Source organism: Macrobrachium rosenbergii, chromosome 9, assembly GCF_040412425.1.
Source record: "Macrobrachium rosenbergii isolate ZJJX-2024 chromosome 9, ASM4041242v1, whole genome shotgun sequence".
Taxonomy (NCBI): Eukaryota; Metazoa; Arthropoda; class Malacostraca; order Decapoda; family Palaemonidae; genus Macrobrachium; species Macrobrachium rosenbergii.
The window spans coordinates 42,629,899-42,652,556 of record NC_089749.1 but is presented as its reverse complement, the minus strand read 5'-3'; the positions used below and the strand labels follow the sequence as shown (position 1 = coordinate 42,652,556).

The 22,658-nt window shown below is 45.4% G+C and overlaps 1 protein-coding gene across 1 annotated transcript in view; it reads right to left on the bottom strand.

The window, feature by feature from the left end:
- LOC136841735 (leucine-rich repeat-containing protein 28-like) overlaps window positions 1–22,658 on the bottom strand; it is a 171,348-nt gene that overhangs the window by 130,152 nt on the left and 18,538 nt on the right. Inside the window, 3 exon segments of the mRNA XM_067108990.1 lie at window positions 4,444–4,530; window positions 16,045–16,188; window positions 16,419–16,472. Of these exon segments, the coding sequence (XP_066965091.1) occupies window positions 4,444–4,530; window positions 16,045–16,188; window positions 16,419–16,469 (282 nt within the window). The 5' untranslated portion in view covers window positions 16,470–16,472.

Genomic DNA, 22,658 nt, shown 5'->3' with positions numbered 1-22,658 from the left:
AGCGATAGTACTAGCGAAAACATCGACGACATCCAGGTTAGGAATGTCGAGCCTTTTCAGAAAGTACCGCAGCTCTCTAATAGGACAAGGTAACGATTAATCTGGATCATTGATACAAAGTCCAAGGAGGAGGGGAACAAGGACAACTCAGACCCGACAATAGATGCTGATGGATTCGGAGTCCACCTACGACGTCGGAGAAGGAGTCAAGGTATTGATCCCCTCACCTTGTTCTTCCATCTTCTATGCCAAGGCCGGAGCGAGATGAGAGATGGTCCTAAGAGGGCACATCTCTGTCCAATGACTCTCGTAAGGGCGCGTGCAGAGCATGGGACAGGAACCCTAAAAGAGTCACACGCCACCCAGGGAACAGGTCCCTGGGACAGCAAGACCGAAGAAGCCTGGTATAGGAAGACCCACCCCCGGACAGGACCAGTCTCCAGAAGGCAGAGTCCTCTCCAGGAATGGTCGTATCTGAGGAGAGAAAGCCTAAAAGTGAGACTATCTGGAGGAAACCAGGAGGTGTCCTCCAAGATCACCGCCTCTCGTTGCAGAAGGGAATACCCTTCATGGCAAGGAGAAGCAGAGAGAGAGAACCCAGTCCGGATGAAGAAGAGTCAGAACAACCTGCAATCAGCAAGACCCCTCCAAGGCAAGAAGAATTTGTACTCTGTCGGGGCAGGGGAGGAGCTTGGTGCTCGACCTGAACGAACTCCTTTTCCGAAGAAAAGTATTCATCTGGTCAAGAATGCTCTCGCAAGCAATGACTGCGGCAGCCCCCGAAACTCTCGGCCCCTTCAGGAACTGCAAGGGTTGCGAGTGATGAAGATTATTCTTTGGGGGAGCGACAGTCCTGTCCCGATGAGCCTCACGCTGACTAATCGATGTGAAATTCTCCAAGCAACGAAGGCGATCGCAACTTGAAGAGGAAGACCCTCGCTGCTTCCAAAGCGTGGAACTCTTGTACTGTACCTCTCTCCCTGGAGGGAGATCTTGACAGATCCCAAGAAACCTTTCTCGGCTACCTGGTTGTACTATGAGACAATTGGGGGACCGACACCGAAAGCACCCCAGGCAGCCGAACTCCAAAGGAAAACAAATTCATCTGAGCTCTCTCTTTCTGTCTCGCGCCTCTCAGAACAACAGAGAGGAAAAGAGAACAGGTGAGGAGAAAGAGTACCCTACCTGTCCTGCCAGTAAGACCAGCAGGAGAGGCGGAATGTGAGCGATAATCAACCAAAGGAGATTATTGCCACATGGGGGAAGAAGAATGCTTGTGCTGTGGCAAAGCGCTTTCCTGGGAAGAGCAGAAAGTTCACTCGAACAGTGCCAAGAACCCGATTCAGAAAAACTGAGCGGGGCTGAGCAGGGCTGAGCCAAGCCGCACCAAAACGAGCTGATCACGCGGACGCAATCCAGACTGGGTGTTAAGCGGTGTAGTGGGAGGCAAGTGGGTGAGCCAAGCTGAGCCATTCTTGCGAATGCGACCAGGGCTGTGCGGGGAGAGCAAGCCAAACAAGGGGAGTGATCCAAGGTGAGCCAAGCCAATCACACGAACGCAATTGGATATGGACAGGGCGGAACTCGTCTGCCGTGAACTAGAGCTAATTTCTCGAACTCTAAAATCCTTTGAGGCTGAGGCCCCTCGAGAAGAAGGTTTAAAGGGGAATTCTGTTTCTGCTATCCTGCATGCTCGAACCCTAAGGTTCAAGACACAAGGATGAAACCCGGCCAAGCAACCGAAGCAGCTGGTGGGCAGTATTGAGACACCTGGGCGTCTCTGCACCAAAACACCTGGGTCTCAGAACTTTCTCCTGTCCTGTGCCTCTCGCCAGGAGAGCACTCGTGATTCATAGAATTCAAGCAACCTACAAGACTCCCAAAAATCAGGAGCGGCTGCTTTCTGTCTCCTAAGAAATTGAAAAAGCCAAGCACAGAATCCGTCTTAGAGGCAGACTTCTAAGGCTGGCAAAGAGGGCGCGGCCCCCAAAATGCCAGACCCCAGAGGAGAATGCGAATCGGTTACCACCCGAGGGCGGGAAGAGCCTACGAGAGAAACTTGCCTCCCAGAAGAGAGGTAGTCCCTTAGAAGTCCTGCAGGACTCCCGAAGGGAACCTCTTCCCTGCTTCTTCTGGTGTTCGAACCGATAGGATCGAGACACCAGGCTGGGAACCTGACTGAGCACTGGTAAGCACTCAGGGAGTGCTTGTAGTACTGGCAGGAAGAGCTGAGACACCTGGGTGGCTCAGCCCTTTCTCTCACGCTGCTCCCGAATTGGGCCAGGGAGAGTACTCTCCAGACCAGATCGGGATACTTGATATTCCACAGAATCTCGAGCACTCAGAGCAGCTTCGCGAACGGGTGCCCAAAGCAGCACCCATCTTAGAGGCGGAACCTCTAGGAATGGGAACGGGAGCACAAACCGAGGTCTGCGCGCCTGTGGCTCCCAAAATACAAAACCAAGGGGTATGCAAATTGGTTCTCGAACCCGAAGGTTGGGAAGAGCCAACGAGATACCCACTGCCTCCTAGGAAGGAGGCAGTCCTTAGATGTCCAAAGGACTTCAAGGGGGAAGAAGCAGCCTTCCTCTCCTTCGGCTGACAGAGGTCTCTCTGGTTTCCCAGGATCCCCCCTCAAACCTCGGGAGAGGAAGGGAAGAGGCAGGAGAAGATTAAATCAAAGATAAGCTGAAGAAGACAGCAGCTACCTCCACAGGGCGACATCCTTCACCTTCACTCCGAGATCTTCTACAGGATGGTGGACATGAAACATCGTAACCTCCAGGGCAGCTAGGCAGGATCACAATGAAAGCGGTGCCCAACACAACCACCAGGAGAAGTAGCAGGCACAATCGGGACAGCCGATGCAGGAGCTACGAAGCGGTTCGTAAGGCTGGAGCTACAGCAACGGCCAGGAATGTCACATGAACGTCACCAGCAGCGACAGGAATGATCAGGGAGGCTGCAGCAGGAGACCAAGAGGAGCTACCCAGAGACTTGTCACTGGTCACTGAGTCAACAGGAGCAATAACACAGGAAACACAGCAGGAGCAGACAGACCACACATACGCCAGAGGCAGTGACACACCATACATTTAGGCCAGCAATGACAGCAATTGATCCACATCGGCAGGAACAGAGTCGGAATGATCCCAACGTGGATCTATACCATTCCAACCAGGTACTGTGGTTGATCCCAAAGCAAACACTGTATGAACATCGGGACTCCTTCAGGCAATGATATCCCGAGATACCCAGCCAACTACTGCTGTGCCTACGATGCTCACTGTCAACCTGAAAGAAAAAGCAATGATGATTAGTAGAGGGAGACTCCTCTTGCTCCGAGGGGAACTGCCCTACGCAGCGAGAGGAGGCCCCTGAGAAGAGGTCGCCTGACCACCCACACCCCCTCCCCCCTTGCAGTCTTCGCCCAATGAGCTAGTGAAGAGGGCAAAGGAGAGAGATCTCTCCCAAAAGAGAGATAAAAGAACCTACTGGGAGAGAGAAGAAAGGAGGGAAGGCCACTAAGGGCGCCGTGGAAGCAAAACTTACTGACAATACCTGCAAAACACCCGCAAACCCCCCCCCAAACTCTCCATAGCACAGGCAGCGAATACAACACTCAGCACAAGTAGAAAGGAAGTAGTCATGCCCTTGTACACGGAGAGCGGGAGCCCAAGAAAGGGAGCAAATTTGTTACATCCCGTTCAATGAAGGGGAACAAAGATATTATGTCCCAATCTAATATATCCGAACGTACAGGGGAACGCCTTCAGAATCTAAATAAAGGGCTACTGGAAGAGAAGCATTACCACTCAGTTACGCCCCTCTAAATATGCCCTTGGCTGTCAAACCCAAGATACAGACGCAGGGGAACGACGGCCTAAGCAAGGCTATCACAAATTGTGGGTTTCTATATAATAAATATCAAACATAATTTATACAAAAATACAGAAAGATCCCATCGGAATAATAAAGAGCTTAACAACAGTCAGGCAAAGAGATCCGAAAACACATCTCCAATGCATGATGGCTGAAGCAAACTGGAATGTTTACATCTGGGCAGGTGGATATTCCCGCCTACCTGACGGTAGTTACTGCCTAACCAACTCGTTCAAGAGTTTAACAGCCGTGTCCAGCTTCACTGTAAGTAATTCCTAATGTTAAGGACCGATGGTTTATATATCGTGTTGGAACAAATCTGTTTTTTTGTAAAATTAGTGCAGAAAATTACAAGATCACGGCTCACAAGCACCTAACTTTATTCTCTCATGAGTTCTTTATATTTTTTAAATTGCTATTTGTCAGAGTTAGCAAGAATCTTACCACACAACACCTAAAATGATTGCATAATACATCCCAGTTGCACTGATAAATATTGACGACTCTTTAGTGTTGTACAATAATAGACCATCTTCATAAGAAATGTTAGATTATTATTACCTTACCTACAGAATCTGGCAAAGACTGCAAGTTGTTTCCATGGAGGTAACAGTAAGTAAGCTGTGAGAGACATCCTATGCTGTCAGGCTGTTAAAGAGAAAGAAAAGGCACGCCAAAATAAGATTTAGCAAACAGATGCTGCCTGTTACTCAGAGCTGACAAAATATTAGCCAAATAAACAGGGAATGGTGTGACATCATTAGTAATCTCTCAATTATCCGGATTGCCATTACTGTATCCGTAACTCGACATTATCCAACACACCCAGACCAGTGATCAAGGCCCTAAGCATATATATATGTATAAATTTCAAAAACATTTGAAAAAAACCGCAATGCTGCACAGCCTCAAGAAAATGTTGGCAACACTGCCTAAACTCAGACTGACTGAGAAGGGGTTTTTGGGGGTGGGGAGGATTTGAAGTTTCCATGGTGAGGGGGGGGGGGTCAAGTGGCTTGGAGCCATCAGAGAGGAGGGGCAGTGAGGCTATGTAGAAAGCTCAGACAAGGGAGTTGTTTTGGAAGGTGGGTGGAGCTGGGGAGCAGTTTTGATGGCTGGGAGGGGATGGGGATGCAGTGTTGAATGGGTAAAGAGGGCTAGGTAGACCGGACTTGATAGAGCTTGTTTTGTTTCGTATTTTTATTTTTATGGTACAGTAATTCACATTTTATTAAAGGATATATACTGTACTGAGAAACAGTAGAGAGAGAGAGAGAGAGAGAGAGAACAATAACCAAGGTATGTTTACATTGAAGTCCAAGTACAGTAACACACACACACACACTCCTCCACTTTTTTATTTGCAGTCAAACCCCGGTATTCACGGGGGATAGGGACCACACCCACCAGCGAATACTGAAACCTTCCCCTAAAGAAACTTATGACCCAAATATACCTTAAACTGTCATCCTAAAACACTAACATCATTTCAAAGTCACCTTACATCATTACCCTTAAAAATATATGGCTTACAACTACTTGTGAAAACTAATTAAGTTACCCCTAAGAGAGAGAGAGAGAGAGAGAGAGAGAGAGAGAGAGAGGACTGTTTGTCCTTCACGTCAATGTCAAAATGATTGACAGTTAGGGCTACACCCCTCTCCTGCTTATCTACCAGAAAAAGACTGAATTCCACAAAATTAGGCTAAAATCTTACCTAATTTATTATATTTTACTATACTGTATTTTCCTAGTTGTTGAAATGCAAAAGTTGTAATTATACTCTAGCATGGAAAATAAAAAAAAAATGAATGACAAAGTAACATCACTTTTATCTATAAAACTATACAAAACAAATAAACATACATGTTACATATGCATAAAATCTCTCTCTCTCTCTCTCTCTTTCTTTCTCTCAGTGAGAGAGAGAGAAAGAGAGAGAAATAAACTCACCCTTCTGAATCCTATAACACACAGCATTTGAGCTACAAGCTTTGTTGTGGTAGGCTAAGTTTGGGTTTGTATGATGAAAGATGATTTGTGTGAACTGATTGTTTCATTTTTGTTGTTGTGATGTTTTTTTTATTATGTTTATTTTGTGTTTTTGTTATGAATGTCTGATGAATGTTTTCATGTTAAGTATAGGAAGTTTGTTTAGGTAAACTTTAGTGGTAAGTAGGAAATAAGTTAGGTTAAGTACTGAAAGATGATAATTATTAAACTTGTAAGGATAGCATTGACTGACATACTGGCTGGGTGTTGTCTACCTTATTGGTGTTTCCTTACTGAATTAATGTACAGAAGCTTCAAAGTTGTTATTGGCTGGTGTGAGCTGCAAAGTAGTTTCTCCACACAGACAGGGCAAAACAGAGATTATGTTTCGGACACCTGTGCTTGTGGACAGACAAACAGATGGCGACTGTGAGAGACATAATAAACGTACAATGATAAAACATATATCAATGGAAAGGCCAGGAAATTCCACATATGGCCAATTGCATGAGATTCGAGACAGATTAATGAATACAATGCAGTAGCATAATATATGTGAAATGGCGATACATTTGGCGTCTTCACAAACAGAAACATACATACAGTTTGATACAGAAGATTCAGTGGAACATTATGAGTACATGATTGGAATGCTTGCATGGCAATGCAAGTAGTGGTGATTGTACATAAATCGAGACAACAATGGTTAGGGAGAAACAGACAGAAATATTGTATGGTAGAAGTTGCATTCCTTGAGAGAGAGAAAGCGGGATGCTTTTGTCTTGTTTCCTCCGATGGATGACGCACACACGTGCGCCCGGGAGACCGCCAAATGCGGTCTCTTACAATACTCCCCCGCCCAACCAAGGCCCCGAGGCGGAAATCGTCTTGCTAACAATTCGGTTGGGCACGAAGGGCTTGGGCAGGAGGCTGAAGGGCAGTGCCGGCCAGCAGGAACTCGAGGACGGCAGCGGGTTGAAGGATGATGTCAGCTGATCCTTCGTTGGTCAGGTTGTCCCGTACGAGTTCGGAGGTGGCGGCAGGTTGCCTGGAGGAGGCGTCCAGGGTTCCTGTGGTGGGGTGGGTCATCTCGGAGGGTCAGACATCTACTGAGAACTCGGGAATGGCGGGAATCGGGGAGGTGGCGCGTGGGTCATCATCTTGGGTTGGACATCTGCCATCGGCTCCTTCGGGTCACTCCGGGGTCACCAGTGTAAGGATAGTATTGATTGACATACTGGTTGGGTGTTGTCTAGTTTGGTAGTTCCTTACTGGATTAATGTACAGAATCTTCGAAGTTGTTACTGGCTGGTGCAAGCCGCAAAGTTTTTTCTACACACAGACAGGACAAAACAGAGATTATGTTTGCAGTCTCTTACAAACTGTGGCAAAAGTAAATAAAATTAGGATAAGGTTCTGTTTGAAGGTCTTCAGGCCACTGTAATACTAAGATTAATAAATTAAGATGGGTGAAAAGAGCTTTCTTTAATCTCTGAATCTGTTCCCATCATCCTGCACCAATTGTGTCAAAATAAAAAGCCCTACATTGTGACTGGCTATTTCCAACCCTCCCAGCCAATAGCGTGTCGTCAGAGAGAGAGAGAGAGAGAGAGAGAGAGAGAGAGAGAGAGAGAGAGAGAGAGAGAGAGAGAGAGAGAGAGAGAGAGAGAGAGAGAGAGGAGATTTGCTACAAGCTCTGAGATTGGCTACTTCCAACTCCTCCAGCCAATAGCATGTTGTCATGGAGCCTATGTCAAAGTAGTATAAAAATCGTAACACGTACATATGCATGCATGAACTCTTCCAATGATGGCTGTGTGAAATTCCTGGAGTTTCATATTTTTAATGATACAGTAATTCACATTTCATTAAAGGATATACTAAGTACAGAGAGAGAGAGAGAGAGAGAGAGAGAGAATGATATTATGTTTACATGTATAACTTAAACTATCATCCTAAAACACTTTACAGTGGTATCATTTTAATATCATTTCAATATCATCTTAATATAATTTCAGTAAGGAGGTCCTGCTTGTTCAGAGGGGAGAGAAAACTGGTTTATTATTAGAGCAAAGCTTAAAATCCTGTTTCTTTCCCAAGGCTTTCATAACTCTCTCTCTGAGTTAAGAAATACATGTATTTAAATATGCATTAAAAAATACATTTTATTGATATTTTGCTACGTTTACAGTGATATTAATATTTGAAAATTAGTTAACCATTTTTTTATCATAAAAAATGTATGGTCACAAAAATATCATGAAAATACAGTAATTGGTGAATATTTCTCAATGAAAAAAAGCTGCAAATTACCAAATTTCCCACAACTAATTTGGAGATAAGTTCCACAGAAAAATCCACAAATAGGTGAAGCCACGAATCATGAACCGCAAACAAGCGGGGTTCAACTGTATATTTTATGCTACAGTATTCTCGTTTATTATTTTCTCATTTTTTAATCTTTCAAATCGAATGTTAAATGCAATCGTGTGTGTAGGCTACTAGAGAGAGACAGAGAGAGAGTGAGAACAATAACTGTGGTGTTTACATCGAAGTCAAAGTACAGTAACACACACACACACACACTCCTTTGCTTTTTTATTTATATCTTATGTTACAGTATTTTCATTTATATTTTTGACTGTACAGTACTGTCTCATTATTTATTTTTTCAAACCAAAAGATACAAGCAATCAGGTGTGTAAGCCATGAGAGAGAGAGAGAGAGAGAGAGAGAGAGAGAGAGAGAGAGAGAGAGAGAGAGAGAGAGGTTTATACTGAGGTCTAAGCACAGTAACATACACATCCTTTATTTTTCATTTATATCTTATGTTACAGTATTCTCATTTATATTTTTACTGTATTTTCTCATTATTTTTTAAACCAAAAGATAAATGCAATTGGGTGTTTAGGCTACAGAGAGAGAGAGAGAGAGAGAGAGAGAGAGAGAGAAACAACTGAAGTATATTTACATCAAAGTCTAAGCACATTAATACACACATCCTTTACTTTTATATTTATATTTTATGCTACAGTATTCTTGTTTATGTTTTCACTGTATTTTCTTATTTTTTTTCTTTCAAACTACAACATAAATTCAATCACGTTAATAGGGTATGTACGTATGCACACACTCATTCCATGCTGCCAGTGAACTTGCTACAGCCTGTTTGGTTTTGTCTTGTCTTTGTATGAAATTTGCATTTTAAATATTTTTACAGTGATTAGAGATGAAACATCAACAGTAATAAAACAGCAAATTTTAAAGTAATTTGTATTTTTCCCTACATACAAACCTGAAGGTCTCATAGGGATTTAGTTTGGAAACAGCAAATTGGAACTGCTGTTTAACTTTCAAACAAGGTTGTCGGTTGTTAGCTACCAATGGTAGAGGTAACTCCTGCCCACTCATTGGTCTGCACTCCACTTTGCCTTTCAGTCCAGGACCACAATGAGGGGTTTGTATGTTAGGAAAAATATAAATTACTTTAAAATTTGCTTTGTTCCTATATAAACACATACCTTCAGTCTTTACATTGGAAACTTACCCATTGGAGGGTGGAGTACATAGGAGACTTACCCACTGGAGGGTGGAGTCTAGGTATATCTCTGAACTGAATGGAAGTTCTACTCACTCGAGAATCTCTTCCTGGTCTTGAAGAGCTGAGGAAAGAATCCTGTACCTCTAGCATGTTGAACATATGGGATATTCAACTGCCAGACTTCTGGACATGAATTAATGAGTTTGCATCATTATTACAAAAAAGGCCTGGATGAACCCAAAATGTCGGAGACAATAAAAAGCTAGTAAAAACCAATAAGTCTGTTTTATTGTCAATCCCTCACTCCCCTTGCTAGAGAGAGGGGAAAGGCTTTAATATAACAATCTACAATAGATTAGGGGAAAGACTTGCATCTAACAATCTACAATAAATTACAGTATAGATAGGATACTCAGTTACCTAGACTACCTGCTTGACATGCCCATCCAGCATGTGACAGCTTGCTACCTGCCTCTCTGCCACATGATAGAGAAAGGTAAAAAGAGAAAAGGGAGGAAGCCAGTCACACACACTCTCTTTCGCTTACCGCACACAAAGGCAAGATGCTACCTGTCCTTCTAGGGGAGCCAGGTGAGCTACACAACTTGTTGAGCAGCCACCACAAGACTCAAGGAAAACATATCCAAGGACCTGTGAGCAATGTCCAGAAGGTTAAAAGACGTGAATGTGGTTGTCGGGACCACATCCCTGCCTGTAACACCTGTAGAACCGACAGGTTCTTATGGAATGCGAGGGACAGGTCGATGCCAGAAAGAAATCGTGTTCTTGGACACATCTTTCTTGGTCGAGGCAGTACTGTACTAACAAGGAGTCGTCAACACTCAGGCTTGAGAAGCTGAGTCCTCTTAAGATAGTACTGTAGCATCTCATCTCGATCACCACCAACAATCCTCTAGGGAGGGGATCAGAAAGGACTCAAATCTGGTGCCAGGGACTGACGGATTCTGAGTCTTCGCTATAAATTCCGGGACAAACTCGTCCTCCATTGCTGCCCATGGGTCCGGCATGATTGAACAGAACACCAGCAACTTCCTGTTGTGCCAGGTTGCAAATAGATCTAGCACTGGGAGACCCCAAAGGTCAAAAAAATTTTCCGCTATGTCTTAGTGTAAGGACCACTCTGTCCCTTCACCTGACCCTGGCAACTGATCTTGTTTGCCACTACATCCCAGGTCCTAGAAATGTACCTGGCTGACAGCTCTACTGAATGTGCTACCACCCACTCATGCACTGCACTGCCAATATGTGAAGCTGAGGGGAAATTAACCCTTCCTGCTTGTTTTGATATACAGGCAGTCCCCAGTTATCGGCAGCCTCGGTTACTACGATCCAGTTTTACGGCGCTTGTCTAGAGACGACGATAACCAGATTTTCATCACTGATAACTGGTTATCGGCGCTGATAACCGATTATCGGCACTGCTAGCTGGTTACCAGCGCCGCTAACCAGGGATCAGTGCTGTTATTGCTGATTTTCGGTTAGCGGCGATTTTCAGTTGTTGCCACGCCATCCAGAACGGAACCCCGCCGATAACCGGGTACCGCCTGTATGGCACTCCCATGGAGTTGTCACTTATCAACACCATGGAGTGCCCCACCACTCGATACTGAAACTCCTGAAGTGCCAAAAAAGCTACCTTGACTTCCAGGATACTGATGTGGAGGTGTCCGCCATTCTGGTCCCACACACCCGAAATCAGCAACTCCTCCACTAATGCGCCCCATCCCTCAGTCGATGCATCCGAAAACAGAAGCATCTCAGGAGGGGGAGTGCCTAATGGCACTTCTATCAAGAGGTTCCTGTCGTCTAGCCACCAGGCTAAGTCCTTCCTCACTTCCTCCAAGAGAGGAACTGAGAAGAATGGAGGGTCCTTTGCTGGAGACCAAAACTTCATTCTCCACTGAAGGGAACAAAGGTGAAGCCACCCATGAGGGACCAACTTCTCTATAGATGACAGGTGACTGAGAACAACTCGCCACTGCCAAGCTGGTTGTTCCTGTCATGACAGGAACAGCTGTGCTGCCCCTCTGAATCTGCTAATACACGAGTCCAAAGGGAAGACTCTTGCTGCTGCTGTATCTATCAGCATGCCCAGATACTTTACCCACTGTTTGGGTGTGAGACTGGACTTCTCGAAATTGACAAAGAGCTCACCAGGACTAGCCAGTCATCCAGGTACCTCAGAAAATGTATCCTGTGCAAACAGGGCCAAGTTGAGCGAACACCTGGGGAGTGGTTGAGAGTCCAAGACAAAGTGCCCTGAACTGGAACACTAGCTTCCCTAGGGTAAAGTGGAGGTACTTGCGAGAGGACTGATGGATGAGTATTTGAAAATAAGCATCCTTCAGGTACACCGAAAGCATGAAGTCGCCCTCTCTGATGGAATCGATCACTGACCGTACCGTTTCCCACAGGGTGGTGCAGGGTGGCGGAGACTTGAAAGGTAATAGATACCCTACCCAAAGGACATCCATTATCCAGGTCTCTGCTCTGCATCGCTGCCACTGCCCAATGGCTGGACAGGCACCCCACCCACCACCAACAGCAAGCAGGGAAGGATGCCACCCCTCCGCCCTTTTTCTTACCCTTGCCCCATTTCCTAGAACAGGCAGGGGGCTGAAAGGGGTGTGACTGAGCTCCTTTCGCAGCAGAGGCAAAAGAAGACTGGGTGTTCCTGCGGGGGCCAAGGAAGCCTGGGATTTCCTGGGACCCAAAGAGGAAGGGCCAGCCTGACCCGAAGGTTGGGCTGCAGTGCCATGTGAAGACCCGGAGGTCTTGGCAAATTCCTGGTGAACTAGCGTGTCATTATTCTCAACTCTAAGCCTGTCCACTGCAGCCTCCACTCTCCTCTAGGGAAGAGGTAAGTGGGAACCCAGTACCAGTCCGTTCCTGAGTGCCAGTGCCGACTCTGAACCAACAAACTCGGTAACCTGAGACAATACAGCGTCTCTTCTCTTGAGTACCAGGTTTGCCCACAGGTTAGCTGCCTGGTGGGCTAGGTAGGTGATGGCCTACCTCCAGACAACAGTAGTCTCCTGACATAGCATCTTCTTCGGGTTATGGGAACCCAAAGAGATGGATGCAATCTTGGCCACAGCAAGAGACCAAAGATCAATCCAGGAGACCATCTGGCATGCTGTCATGGTAGTCGATTCCACTACAGCTGCCTCCGGCTGAGAGAAAGAGACTCCTTCGGCCCAGAGGCGATCTAGCGACAGACCCAGGCACAGTCGAAACAGGTCCAGGTCAACCTGTTTAGCCAACAAAGGCCTCTCCGAGGGTACACAGTACTGTACATCTAAAGGATAAGAAGACTAGGTTGGGAACCTCCTCTTGCCTTGCCCAGGTGAGCAGTCCGGTAGGCCAGTGCCACAATTCCAGGATCCTTGCACTGCTCTCTTCAAAGAACGGGAGTGGGGGGGGGAGTGCCTGCCCGCTCTCTACTCACTTTCTCTCGTTGGTTTGCGCTGGCAGATGGGCCCAGCTCTGTAGAGTAGGGACCCTTACCGGTGTTCCAGGGGTCCATGGAACCCCAGGTAGCAGTTGCTCCCATGCGCTCAGCAATGGGAGCTGCAGTACTGGGAGAACTGCTAGCAAGAGACCCAGCACCCTTTTCAAAGGGGGAAGGCTGGCAGCTAGAAGCCCTATGGGACTTCTTGCATATGGGTGAGGCAACCTTCTTCTTCCACTTGCTAGCTTTGGAAGTAGAAGGGGAGGAAGTGACAGCGCTTAACAAACATGAAGACAAAGACTACCTGCTCTTCTTCGACTTCTTCTTGCAGCCAAGGCCGGCCTTCGACAGCAGGGTGTGGAGGAGGACATCACCAAGTGAGGATACAGTGGATGCTAACACCTGAGAGGACATTACCGGAAGCAAGTGCAGTGTTACTGGAGCCATAGTGGTGGCCCTCAAGCTGGTGGATATCATAACCGTGGAAGTTGTCACGGCTACAGTGGATGTAGCTATGAAAAGGCCATTGGAAGCCTTTCAGTGATTAATCAAACCAGAAACACTCGCCTCTCCTGAGAGGCCTGGGGGGGGGGGCCATAACTCCCTATGCCCCTTGGGCTCCACAATACCTGGAACAAAAGTTGGATTAGGCGAGGCAATCCCCTTTCACCTTGAGGAGGAGCGCCTTCCGAGGACAACTCCCCCTTTGAGCGGAAGGAGACTGGTGGAGAGTAGTCAAGCTGGTCTTCTTCCAACCTCCGGTGACTCTCTACTGATGAGGCAGTAGGAGATGGCGAAGGGGAAACTACTACCTAAGGAGTGGTAACAGCAGGGGGAAGTTTGGCTCGGGGTTAGAAGGCACCAGAAGGAATCATCAGTGTCACCGACAGAGTATTGCACTATGATGACACCAGAGAAACCTTCTTACGCTTCTTTTTCCTAGCAAACTTCACCCACTGTTCAGAAGGCCAGACTCAACACTTGTTACAAGGACTTGATTTATTACGATCATGCTTGCAGCATGATACACATAGCATGTGTGGGTCAATCTCAAGGGAGGAGAGGAACAGATTGCAAGGACTGTCCTTCCCTGGACAGCACCTAAGATTTAAAGGATTCCTCTCCCCAGGCACTTACAAATTAGGGGTTTGCATATTGATTTAATTAGCAAACAACAACAATCAACCATATATTTCATAAAACAGAAAAAGAAAGAAAGCAGTGCTAAGAGTGCACGAAGACATCTGAATGCGATGGCAGCCGAAAGCAAGGTGGAGTGCAGACCAACAAGTGGGTGGAGCTTCCCCCTACTGTAGGTAGTTAACGACCTTGTTTGAAAGTTAAAAGAGCCATTCCAGCTTGGGTTTGCAACCCAAGTCCCTATCTAAAGACCAAAGATTTCTATTTTTATAGGAACAAATATTCTCTTGTGTACTGTTATATGTGTGATAATCATACTTAGAGTCAACAAAACTTGTAGTGAAATAACAGTACAGTTAATCAGGCCAGGCAAGAGCAAAAAATATGGAAACACATACCTACGTATGCACACACTCATTTGATGCCATCATGAACTTCCTGGAGTTTGTTTAGTTTTGTGTTTTTTATTTATGGTACAGTAATTCATATTTCATTAAGGAATATATATATATATTACTGGGATATGGTATGGCAGAGGGAGAGAGAGAGAGAGTATGTTTACATTGGTAAACAAACGAATGAATTGGAAAACAGCTGTTTTGTTATTTTTATGGATTTTACTTCAACATATTAACATCAGAAAACAGTTATTTTGCAATTTTGATGGATTTTACTTTAAGATAAAATACGTTATTCTACCTTGTATACCAGTTTTACATTTATGTTCAAAAATTAAAATAATAATTCTGTTAGTACATTCATTTCTTTTAGCAACTAAATAATTTTCCTAATTCTTTCAGTAGTAGGACAATCAGCTGATTCTGAGAACATAAATATCACAAATGGCGGGATGAACGGCTTTTTCATACCTATTATGGTGATGATATATCAATATAAAATTACAGTATACAGTACTGTAAATGGATTTTGTACATAAAATAACTTTCATTACCGTTACTTTATCTTAAATACAGCTGTACAGTAATATCCTGTTTGACTTTTTGCAAATGGATACTATGAGTGTAACACCTGGGCTAGCCTAGGTCTATAGTTCACAAATGTACATTTTCATCTCGTGCACAATAACAACTGAAAAGGAAGTTGCTGTATAAAAAAAAAATTAATGGTCATAAAACCATGGTAGGCTGTGAGTAAACACAGGTAGGCTACCTGCCTACTGAACTGTGCCATTTAGTACTAGACAAAGAAAAAGAAGGGGTTGCATAAAGTTTTCAGTTTGATGGTTGTTGTTTATAAGCATACAGAGTGTTTACAGTTATGTGACGTTGACAAGGTTAGGTGAGGAAGAGTATGTAGTTGCCCTTGAACACCCCTAAATTTTTTTACTCACCATTATTCAGATTTTGCCAGTATCAGACAGACCCTTGGCTCTATTAATCTGGATAACTGAAGGATTACTATACGGTACAGTATGTGCAGTGCTTACCATATTTATTCATTAATACTAGTAAAAAATTATTATGAGCTTTAAATTGGAAACAGAAGTAACAAAGACATTAATATTATTCCTGATAGTCAATGTTACAATATTTACAATATACTGTAAAAGACTTACAAAGTAACTATGTGCAGAACTTATCCAAAATAAACCAAAATATAGTTACCTTTCGTAAACTGAAAAGGACAGCAACTTGGCAAACAATTCTTAAAGGATTCAAAACAAAGTACAACAGAATAAGATTTTAAGAAGGCATTAGCCATCTCCAGTTTGATCCCCAATTTGAAATAATGTGTAGAGCCTTGTGAGATTGGTAGGGAGAGGATCATGATTTGTACACAAGCAAGATTGGTAGGAAGAGGATCATGATTTGTACACAAGTGAGATTGGTAGGGAGAGGATCATGATTTGTACACAAGTGAGATTGGTAAGGAGAGGATCATGATTTGTACACAAGTATTGCAGTACACTACAGTATTGCTGTGAAGATATTATCTGTGTGCTCACTACTTGGTCCAAACAAATAACATCAAGCTAATACTGTACCATGTAACTTACTAAGGACGTTAATAAATTTCGCTTTAGATATATCTGATGGATATGAGAACATTCCTGCAGCACTCTCTGTGGCAAGACTTTTAGCCGTCGATAATTCCAGTGAAGTATAGTCTGATGGCGTACTTCTGCTAATAACTCTGTCACCTAGAAATGGAGAGCACATTCAATCACTTTTACAAATCTATTACATAAAAAAGAGGACAACTTGAAAAACATACCTTAAATAGAAATAAATCATTAAGCTCAAGAGGAAGTACAGAAAAGTTACAGATGGACTTTTCCTCTTAAAAAGAAATATGATAAGATGTACTTTATATGCAATTCTATTGTAGTATGATAAACTGAAGTACATTTTCATAAGTTCTGTTATTTACCTGCTGTTCTGTGATGTCCTGAGATGTATCATCAAGATGAACAATCTTCATAACCTGAAAGATGTTGAGCATGATAATCCCAAAGAAATAATCCTCACAATCTTTCACAAAATCTGACAGTTTACAGCCTCAACCAAAAATCTGTATATAACTCAAAATTAATTAGAACATTACTATACTTTAATTATTTTTAGCACAAACATTACTATACTTTAATTATTTTTAGCATTGTTACACCCTCTGCTCTAGACTTCAAGTAACTACTGTCAACTGCTTTTTATTTGTTTGGTAATCAGATTATTTGTGAGTTTCATCTGTAACATATTTTTTGCCTCTCCTCTTGGCTCTACTTTTCTCTTTCCATTCAAGAGGTTCTAACCTGTGGAAGACTGCTCAGTAAGCTAATGGCCTTTTTGAAGTGAACTGCATGAAAGTGTGGGAGCATTTTGAATAATAATAAAGGGATTTTGACGAAGGAAAATCTATTTCTGGAGAGGGACCGTGTCACCCGATGAAAAGTCCATTCAGCACTTATTTCTAGGTAATTCCGTTGCTAGATACCAGAGAAAGCTAAATGAAATGCTGGAGTTACTACCCCAGAGCGAGCTCCATCAGATGGAGTCGTGTATGGAAAAGGGTGAACTACAAAAACACGGAACCTTATCCTATAGAGATCCCAAGGTCAAAAGTCCCATAGTGAGGTGCCGTTACAAACCCATGTACCACCCGTGGACAGCACACAAAACACCGCTAGTCGCATTCCATGAAAGCAGCACCCCACTAGAATGATGTTTACTATGGGAGGGACATGACACATGGTGGAGGTGGGTCATCGGGTGACACGGTCCCCCTCTCCAGAAATAGATTTTCCTTCGTCAAAATCCCTTTTCTGGATCGGGTCCCGTGTCAGCCGATGAAAATTTAACAGAGAAATAAACATAATTCTTAAACTAAAAAGATAAAAATTCTAAGGGAACAAAAGACCGAAGGTCCAAAAGAAACTTTTCAATCACTAGTAACAATAACAATAATGTACAAAAGAAACTGATGTTAGCTTAAAATTAACATGACAATGTGAAAAAGTACATAAACAAAATAACTATACAATATTGAAAACCTTATAACTTAAATGTGTCATTTAGACAAATACATGGATAACACAGCCAGGTGAGAAGTCACGGCAAGCCTGACTGAAATGACCGTAAAGGGGATAACTGAGGCAGTGGAGGAGGAAATGACTAGGAATCAGAAAGGGAACCAGAGGGAGGGACAACGTTCCCTGCGCGACTGCTGAGAATTTAAGAGCTTCTAAGGATTTCAAATAGTGACGTTTGAAAACCAAGGGTGACTTCCAACCGGTGTACCTGGTAAGATCCGTGAAATTCATGTAATGGAAGTAATTAATGGAGGTGGCCACAGCTCTGATATCATGAACTTTTGGGACTGAGTCAGGGTTAGCCTGCTTGATAAAGTAAAGGATCTGTTGTCTAATAGCAGACATAGAGAGATTACCCCTCCTTCCCTGATAAAGAGAGGCCCAGAAGAGATGTGAGAGGACCTGTCTAAATAAGCCCTCAAAGTATGAACTGGACACAGGGACAGGTCTAGAGGCAGAGGAAGAATTTTCCAAGGCGACCACCTATGCTATGGATCTTCATTTTTGGCCAGGAAGGTAGGGTGAGGAATCAGCAAAACCTCCCCTGATGGAAGGAAGTCGACGTGGTTGGGTTCCTAGAGAGTGCAGACAGCTCGAAATTCTAGCACCCGAAGCCAGGCTAACTAAAAACAACGTTTTCCTCAACAAGGAAAGGTAGGGGCAGGATTGATTATCGATATCTGAGGCTAACTTCAACACGTCGTTTAGAAACCAGGAAACCGTATGTGGACGGATTACTGGCCTCAGACGTGCACATGCTTTAGGGATGGAAGAAAAGTAAGGGTCTGTGAGGTCAATTTTGAAACCATACAAGAACACTTTACGTAGAGCCGACTTGACTGTAGTAACAGTACTAGCGGCTAAACCCTTCTCAAACAGTGATCTAAAAAGGAGATTGCTAAATTAATGGTCATTACTGTAGCCTCAGATTCTCTTAAAAGAGTGCTAGTTTCTTAATTGCTGAGTCGTACTGACGAAGAGTGGAGGCCCGCTTATCTGATTCTAAGAACATGGTATTGACAGGATCAACGTTAGCATCCCTTTGAGCCGCAAACTTCATAAAGTCCACAAAGCCATGGCATTTTGGATTTTTGAGGAAGCTGACACAGTCTGAGTTTGTACTACTTGTGTTAGTCTCGGACTGGGGATTCGGATGTGGCGAAGTTTCAGTTCTAGTAGAAGAGGAAACCAGCTGCTCTTTGGCCAGTAGGGAGCCACTAGAGCTACTTGACCCTTGAACGTCCTCAGTTTGTGGAGGACTTTCAACAACAAGTACACTGGAGGGGAACAGATAGATCACCTTCCACCTGTTCCAACCCAATGACATTGCGTCCGTGAAAAGAGCTTGAGGTCCAGGTTGGGAGCTACGTAATGAGGGAGCTTGTTGTTGAGCTTGGTTGCGAACAAATCTACCTCCAGACCCGGAACTAGTTGGCAGATCCAATTGAACGAACCTCTGTCTAGGGACCACTCCGACTCGAGGAGTTGTCCTGGAGAGAGAATCTGCTACGACGCCCGGACCCCTGCAAGATGGGTGGCAGATAGGTGCCACTTGTTCTTGCAGGCCAAGGAGAAAAGTGCAATCATTACCTGGTTGATCCTGCTCGATTTTGAACCTCTCCTGTTTATGCAGTGGACTACCGTGGCGCTGTCCAGAACCAGCCTTATGTGAATCTTCTTGGGGGGAAGAAGCTTCTTCAAGGTAAGGAAGACCGCCATGGCCTCCAGAACATTTATATGGAACTGGCGGAACATGAGGGACCAAGTCCCCTGTACTTCTTGGTGTTGAGAATATCCTCCCCACCCGCTTAAGGAGGCGTCTGTGTGGATAACCAACGCCGGAGGAGGAAATTGAAGGGGGACTGACTTGGACAGGCTCTTGACAGACGACCAAGGACGGAGTCGCTTCTTCAAGATGTGGGGAATCAGAGACACCTTGTCCCTGAGACTGATATTTGCCCGACTCCGCCACACTCTGTTGATATCCTTCAGTTTCACTTTCAGCAACAGGTCTGTCACCGAAGCGAACTGAAGGGAGCCCAAGACTCGTTCTTGGGTCCGCCGAGAGGCCCTTTTGGATTTGAGAAACTGTCTGGTTGCTCTGGCTATCTCCTTCCTCTTGGGAGGAGGAAGAGAGAGCTTGTGAGAATTCAGATCCCACTGGATTCCTAGCCATTGAAAACAACTGCTGGGAACCAGGCGGGACTTCTCCTGTTTACACGAAAGCCCAAGGATTCTAGAAAGTCGACCACCACGGATGTAACTCTCCGGCATTCCTCGACGCTGGATGCCCAGATGATCCAGTCGTCGAGACACGCCAGCGTAATCCCTTGAGATCGGAGTTGCTGTACGACCGTGTCTGTCAACTTGGTAAAAATCCTTGGGGCTATGTTGAGGCCGAAAGGCATCACCTTGAAGGAATATGCCTGCCTTCCAAGCCTGAACCCCAGAAAGGGGGAGAACCTTCTCGCAACCGGGACGTGATAATAGGCGTCGGAAAGATCTAGAGAGGTGGTTACGGCTCCACGGGCAGTAGGGTCCGAACTTGGGAGACAGTAAGCATCCGAAACTTGTCGCAACGAATGTAGGAATTCAGACGGGACAAGTCCAGAATTACTCTCCGTTTGTTGGAACCTTTCTTTGGAACACTGAAGAGCCTGCCTTGGAACTTCAGAGACCTCACTTTCTTATAGCCTGTTTCTGTAGGAGATCCTCCACAAAGTCCTCGAGATCCTTGGTCGTAGCCTGATAAAACTTGACTGGTGGAGGGGATTGTCGATCCAACTCCAGCCTAGGCCCTTGAAACTATACTCTGAGCCCAGGGACAGAAGGTCCCACCGAGCTCGAAAATGATACAGCCTCCCGCCCACAGGATGTATGTCATCGGTCCTGTGATTACTTCCCCCTCTGGAGCCTCTACCTCCCTGTTCCTGGGAGAGGAGCGGGGCTCCCCTTCCCGAGCGAAGCCACGGGGCTTATTGCCTCTGGTTGATTGTCTGGGCGAAATTTCCCCTGACTTTCATATGCAGGATTGAAAGCTGGGAGGAGACATAGGAAGGAGCAGCCAAAGACTGATGTGCCGGGTTTACCAGGACATACTGAGGTGGAGGATGGGAGGAAGAGGTCGAAGGTTGACTTTGTAAAGGAACCTGGACCAAGGACTGAGCTGGAAGACGTTTGAAGTGTTTAAATTTCTTACTGGACTTGGTGGGAGGGCTGGCAAGATCAGACTGTTTCCTTTTATAGGGCAGGCCCCAACGGGAACGGAGGCTTTGATTGACCCTAGCCGCCTCAGATAAGACTGCATCAACTTCTTCTTGTGGGAAAAGATTAGCACCCCAGATCGAACTCTTAAGAAGCTTATTAGGTTCATGCCGAACTGTGGCTGCTGAAAAGATGTGCTTCGGCAGGCCAGTCGGGCAGTCATAAAGTCAAACAGATCTTGTTGAAAACTCGCCAAGAGAGATTTCGTCAAGACCTGGAACAATGGATCTTCTCTGTAAACCAAAGAAGTTGCTTCCGCTAAAACCAAAGAGTTCAAAGACCTGGCGAGCCTTTCCTTAGTATCAGCCTCTGTTTTCAAGAGCGACTCCGGGATCTTAGGAGCTGCTCACTGAACAGATCAGAGGTGCAGTCTGGGTCAAGCCGAGTCACCAGAACGTATTAGGGGCTCCCTTCCAGAAGTCAGTGCCTCCGGGGAAGACGAGCGATGTAGGGTCCGTCTCACGGAGATGAGGAAGGGGTTTACCTTCGAAGCAAGCCTGGCTAGTCAGGGAGGCCACTTTCGAAGCGCAAGGGAGAAGGAGAACATCACTGAGAGTGAACATAGTGAACACTCCCTTAGCTGGTGTGAGCTTAGTGTTCTCCGCTTGCCACTCCGTAAGGGTCCTCATCAAAGACGACTGGGCTTGGTCCCTAGGATAGATGACCGTCTCCTTAGGGACTTTATCAGACCTGTTCCAAACCTCTCCCTTCAGCCTGGCAAAACCAGTGTAGGGAGATGTCAGGTCCGGAGGATAGAACTCTAACTCTTCCACTCTCCTCGTGCCTAAACCCTCTATGGTAAGAGTACCTTCGCACTCGGGAGCATAAAGGGGTGAGACGCCAAGGATTCCCTAGATCGAAGGGAGGGAGAGTGGAAGGGTCAGGAACAGAATGCCTAGAACGTTGTTGAGATTCCACCTTCTTGAAAGGGGAGTGAAGAGAAGAAGCAAGACCAGACAGCTTACTGTCTACCCTCGCGTCGATCTTCTCAAACCTCGTGTCGATTCTTTCCAGGAACTGTTCAAAGAACTGAAGTGTATCCAAGGAAGGAGGAGGGGGAACTACCTGGCGTGATTGAGGCTCCGCCTGGGACCCGGAAGGGGAGGCTGTACTCGTCGACGGGAACGGGCTCGTTGCCCGTGCCGCGCGGAGGGACCCCATATCGGTCTGCGGAGTAGGTAAGGTTTTCTTTTTAAAGGACTTCACCTTCGGGGCAATAGACCCAGACGTGCCCGAAAGGTATGAAGATTTAGAGAAGCCTTTAAAAGAAGCAACAGAGGAAGAAGGAGAGTTAAACAGTGAAGAACCTGCCTCACTTACCCCCTTACCTGCCTGATGCTCTGGGATAATGCTCGGAGACTCAAGGTCGGGATCGAGTTCCACCGCGTCTTCCGGGGCGCCGCCGCTCAAAGCCGAACCGTCTGGAGAGGGCTGGGTCAACTCGAATCCCGGCAATCAACGGAGCAGCAACCTCGTCGGTGACAGAAGCTGTGATCAAGCGCCGGGAAAAAGGACATTACAAATGTCCTTCGAGAGTATGTAGGGATTGCCAGCTCCTACGTTGCCCAAAGCCGCTAACCCAGACTTTAAGGGCCTGAATCGAAGAATCACGAGACTTGCGGTCAGCCTGCCGGAAGAAAAACATTATTGTCGTCTTACCGGCGGAGGGAATCGATAAAATTATAAACATTATAGTTGGCTAAGAAGGAAAGATGCATGATTACCTACCGAATCATCGATAGCCTGCTCGTAAAGAGCGTAGCAAACATCACATCCGTCAGGGTGCCAAACAATAAGATCCCCACGTGGACCGCACATCC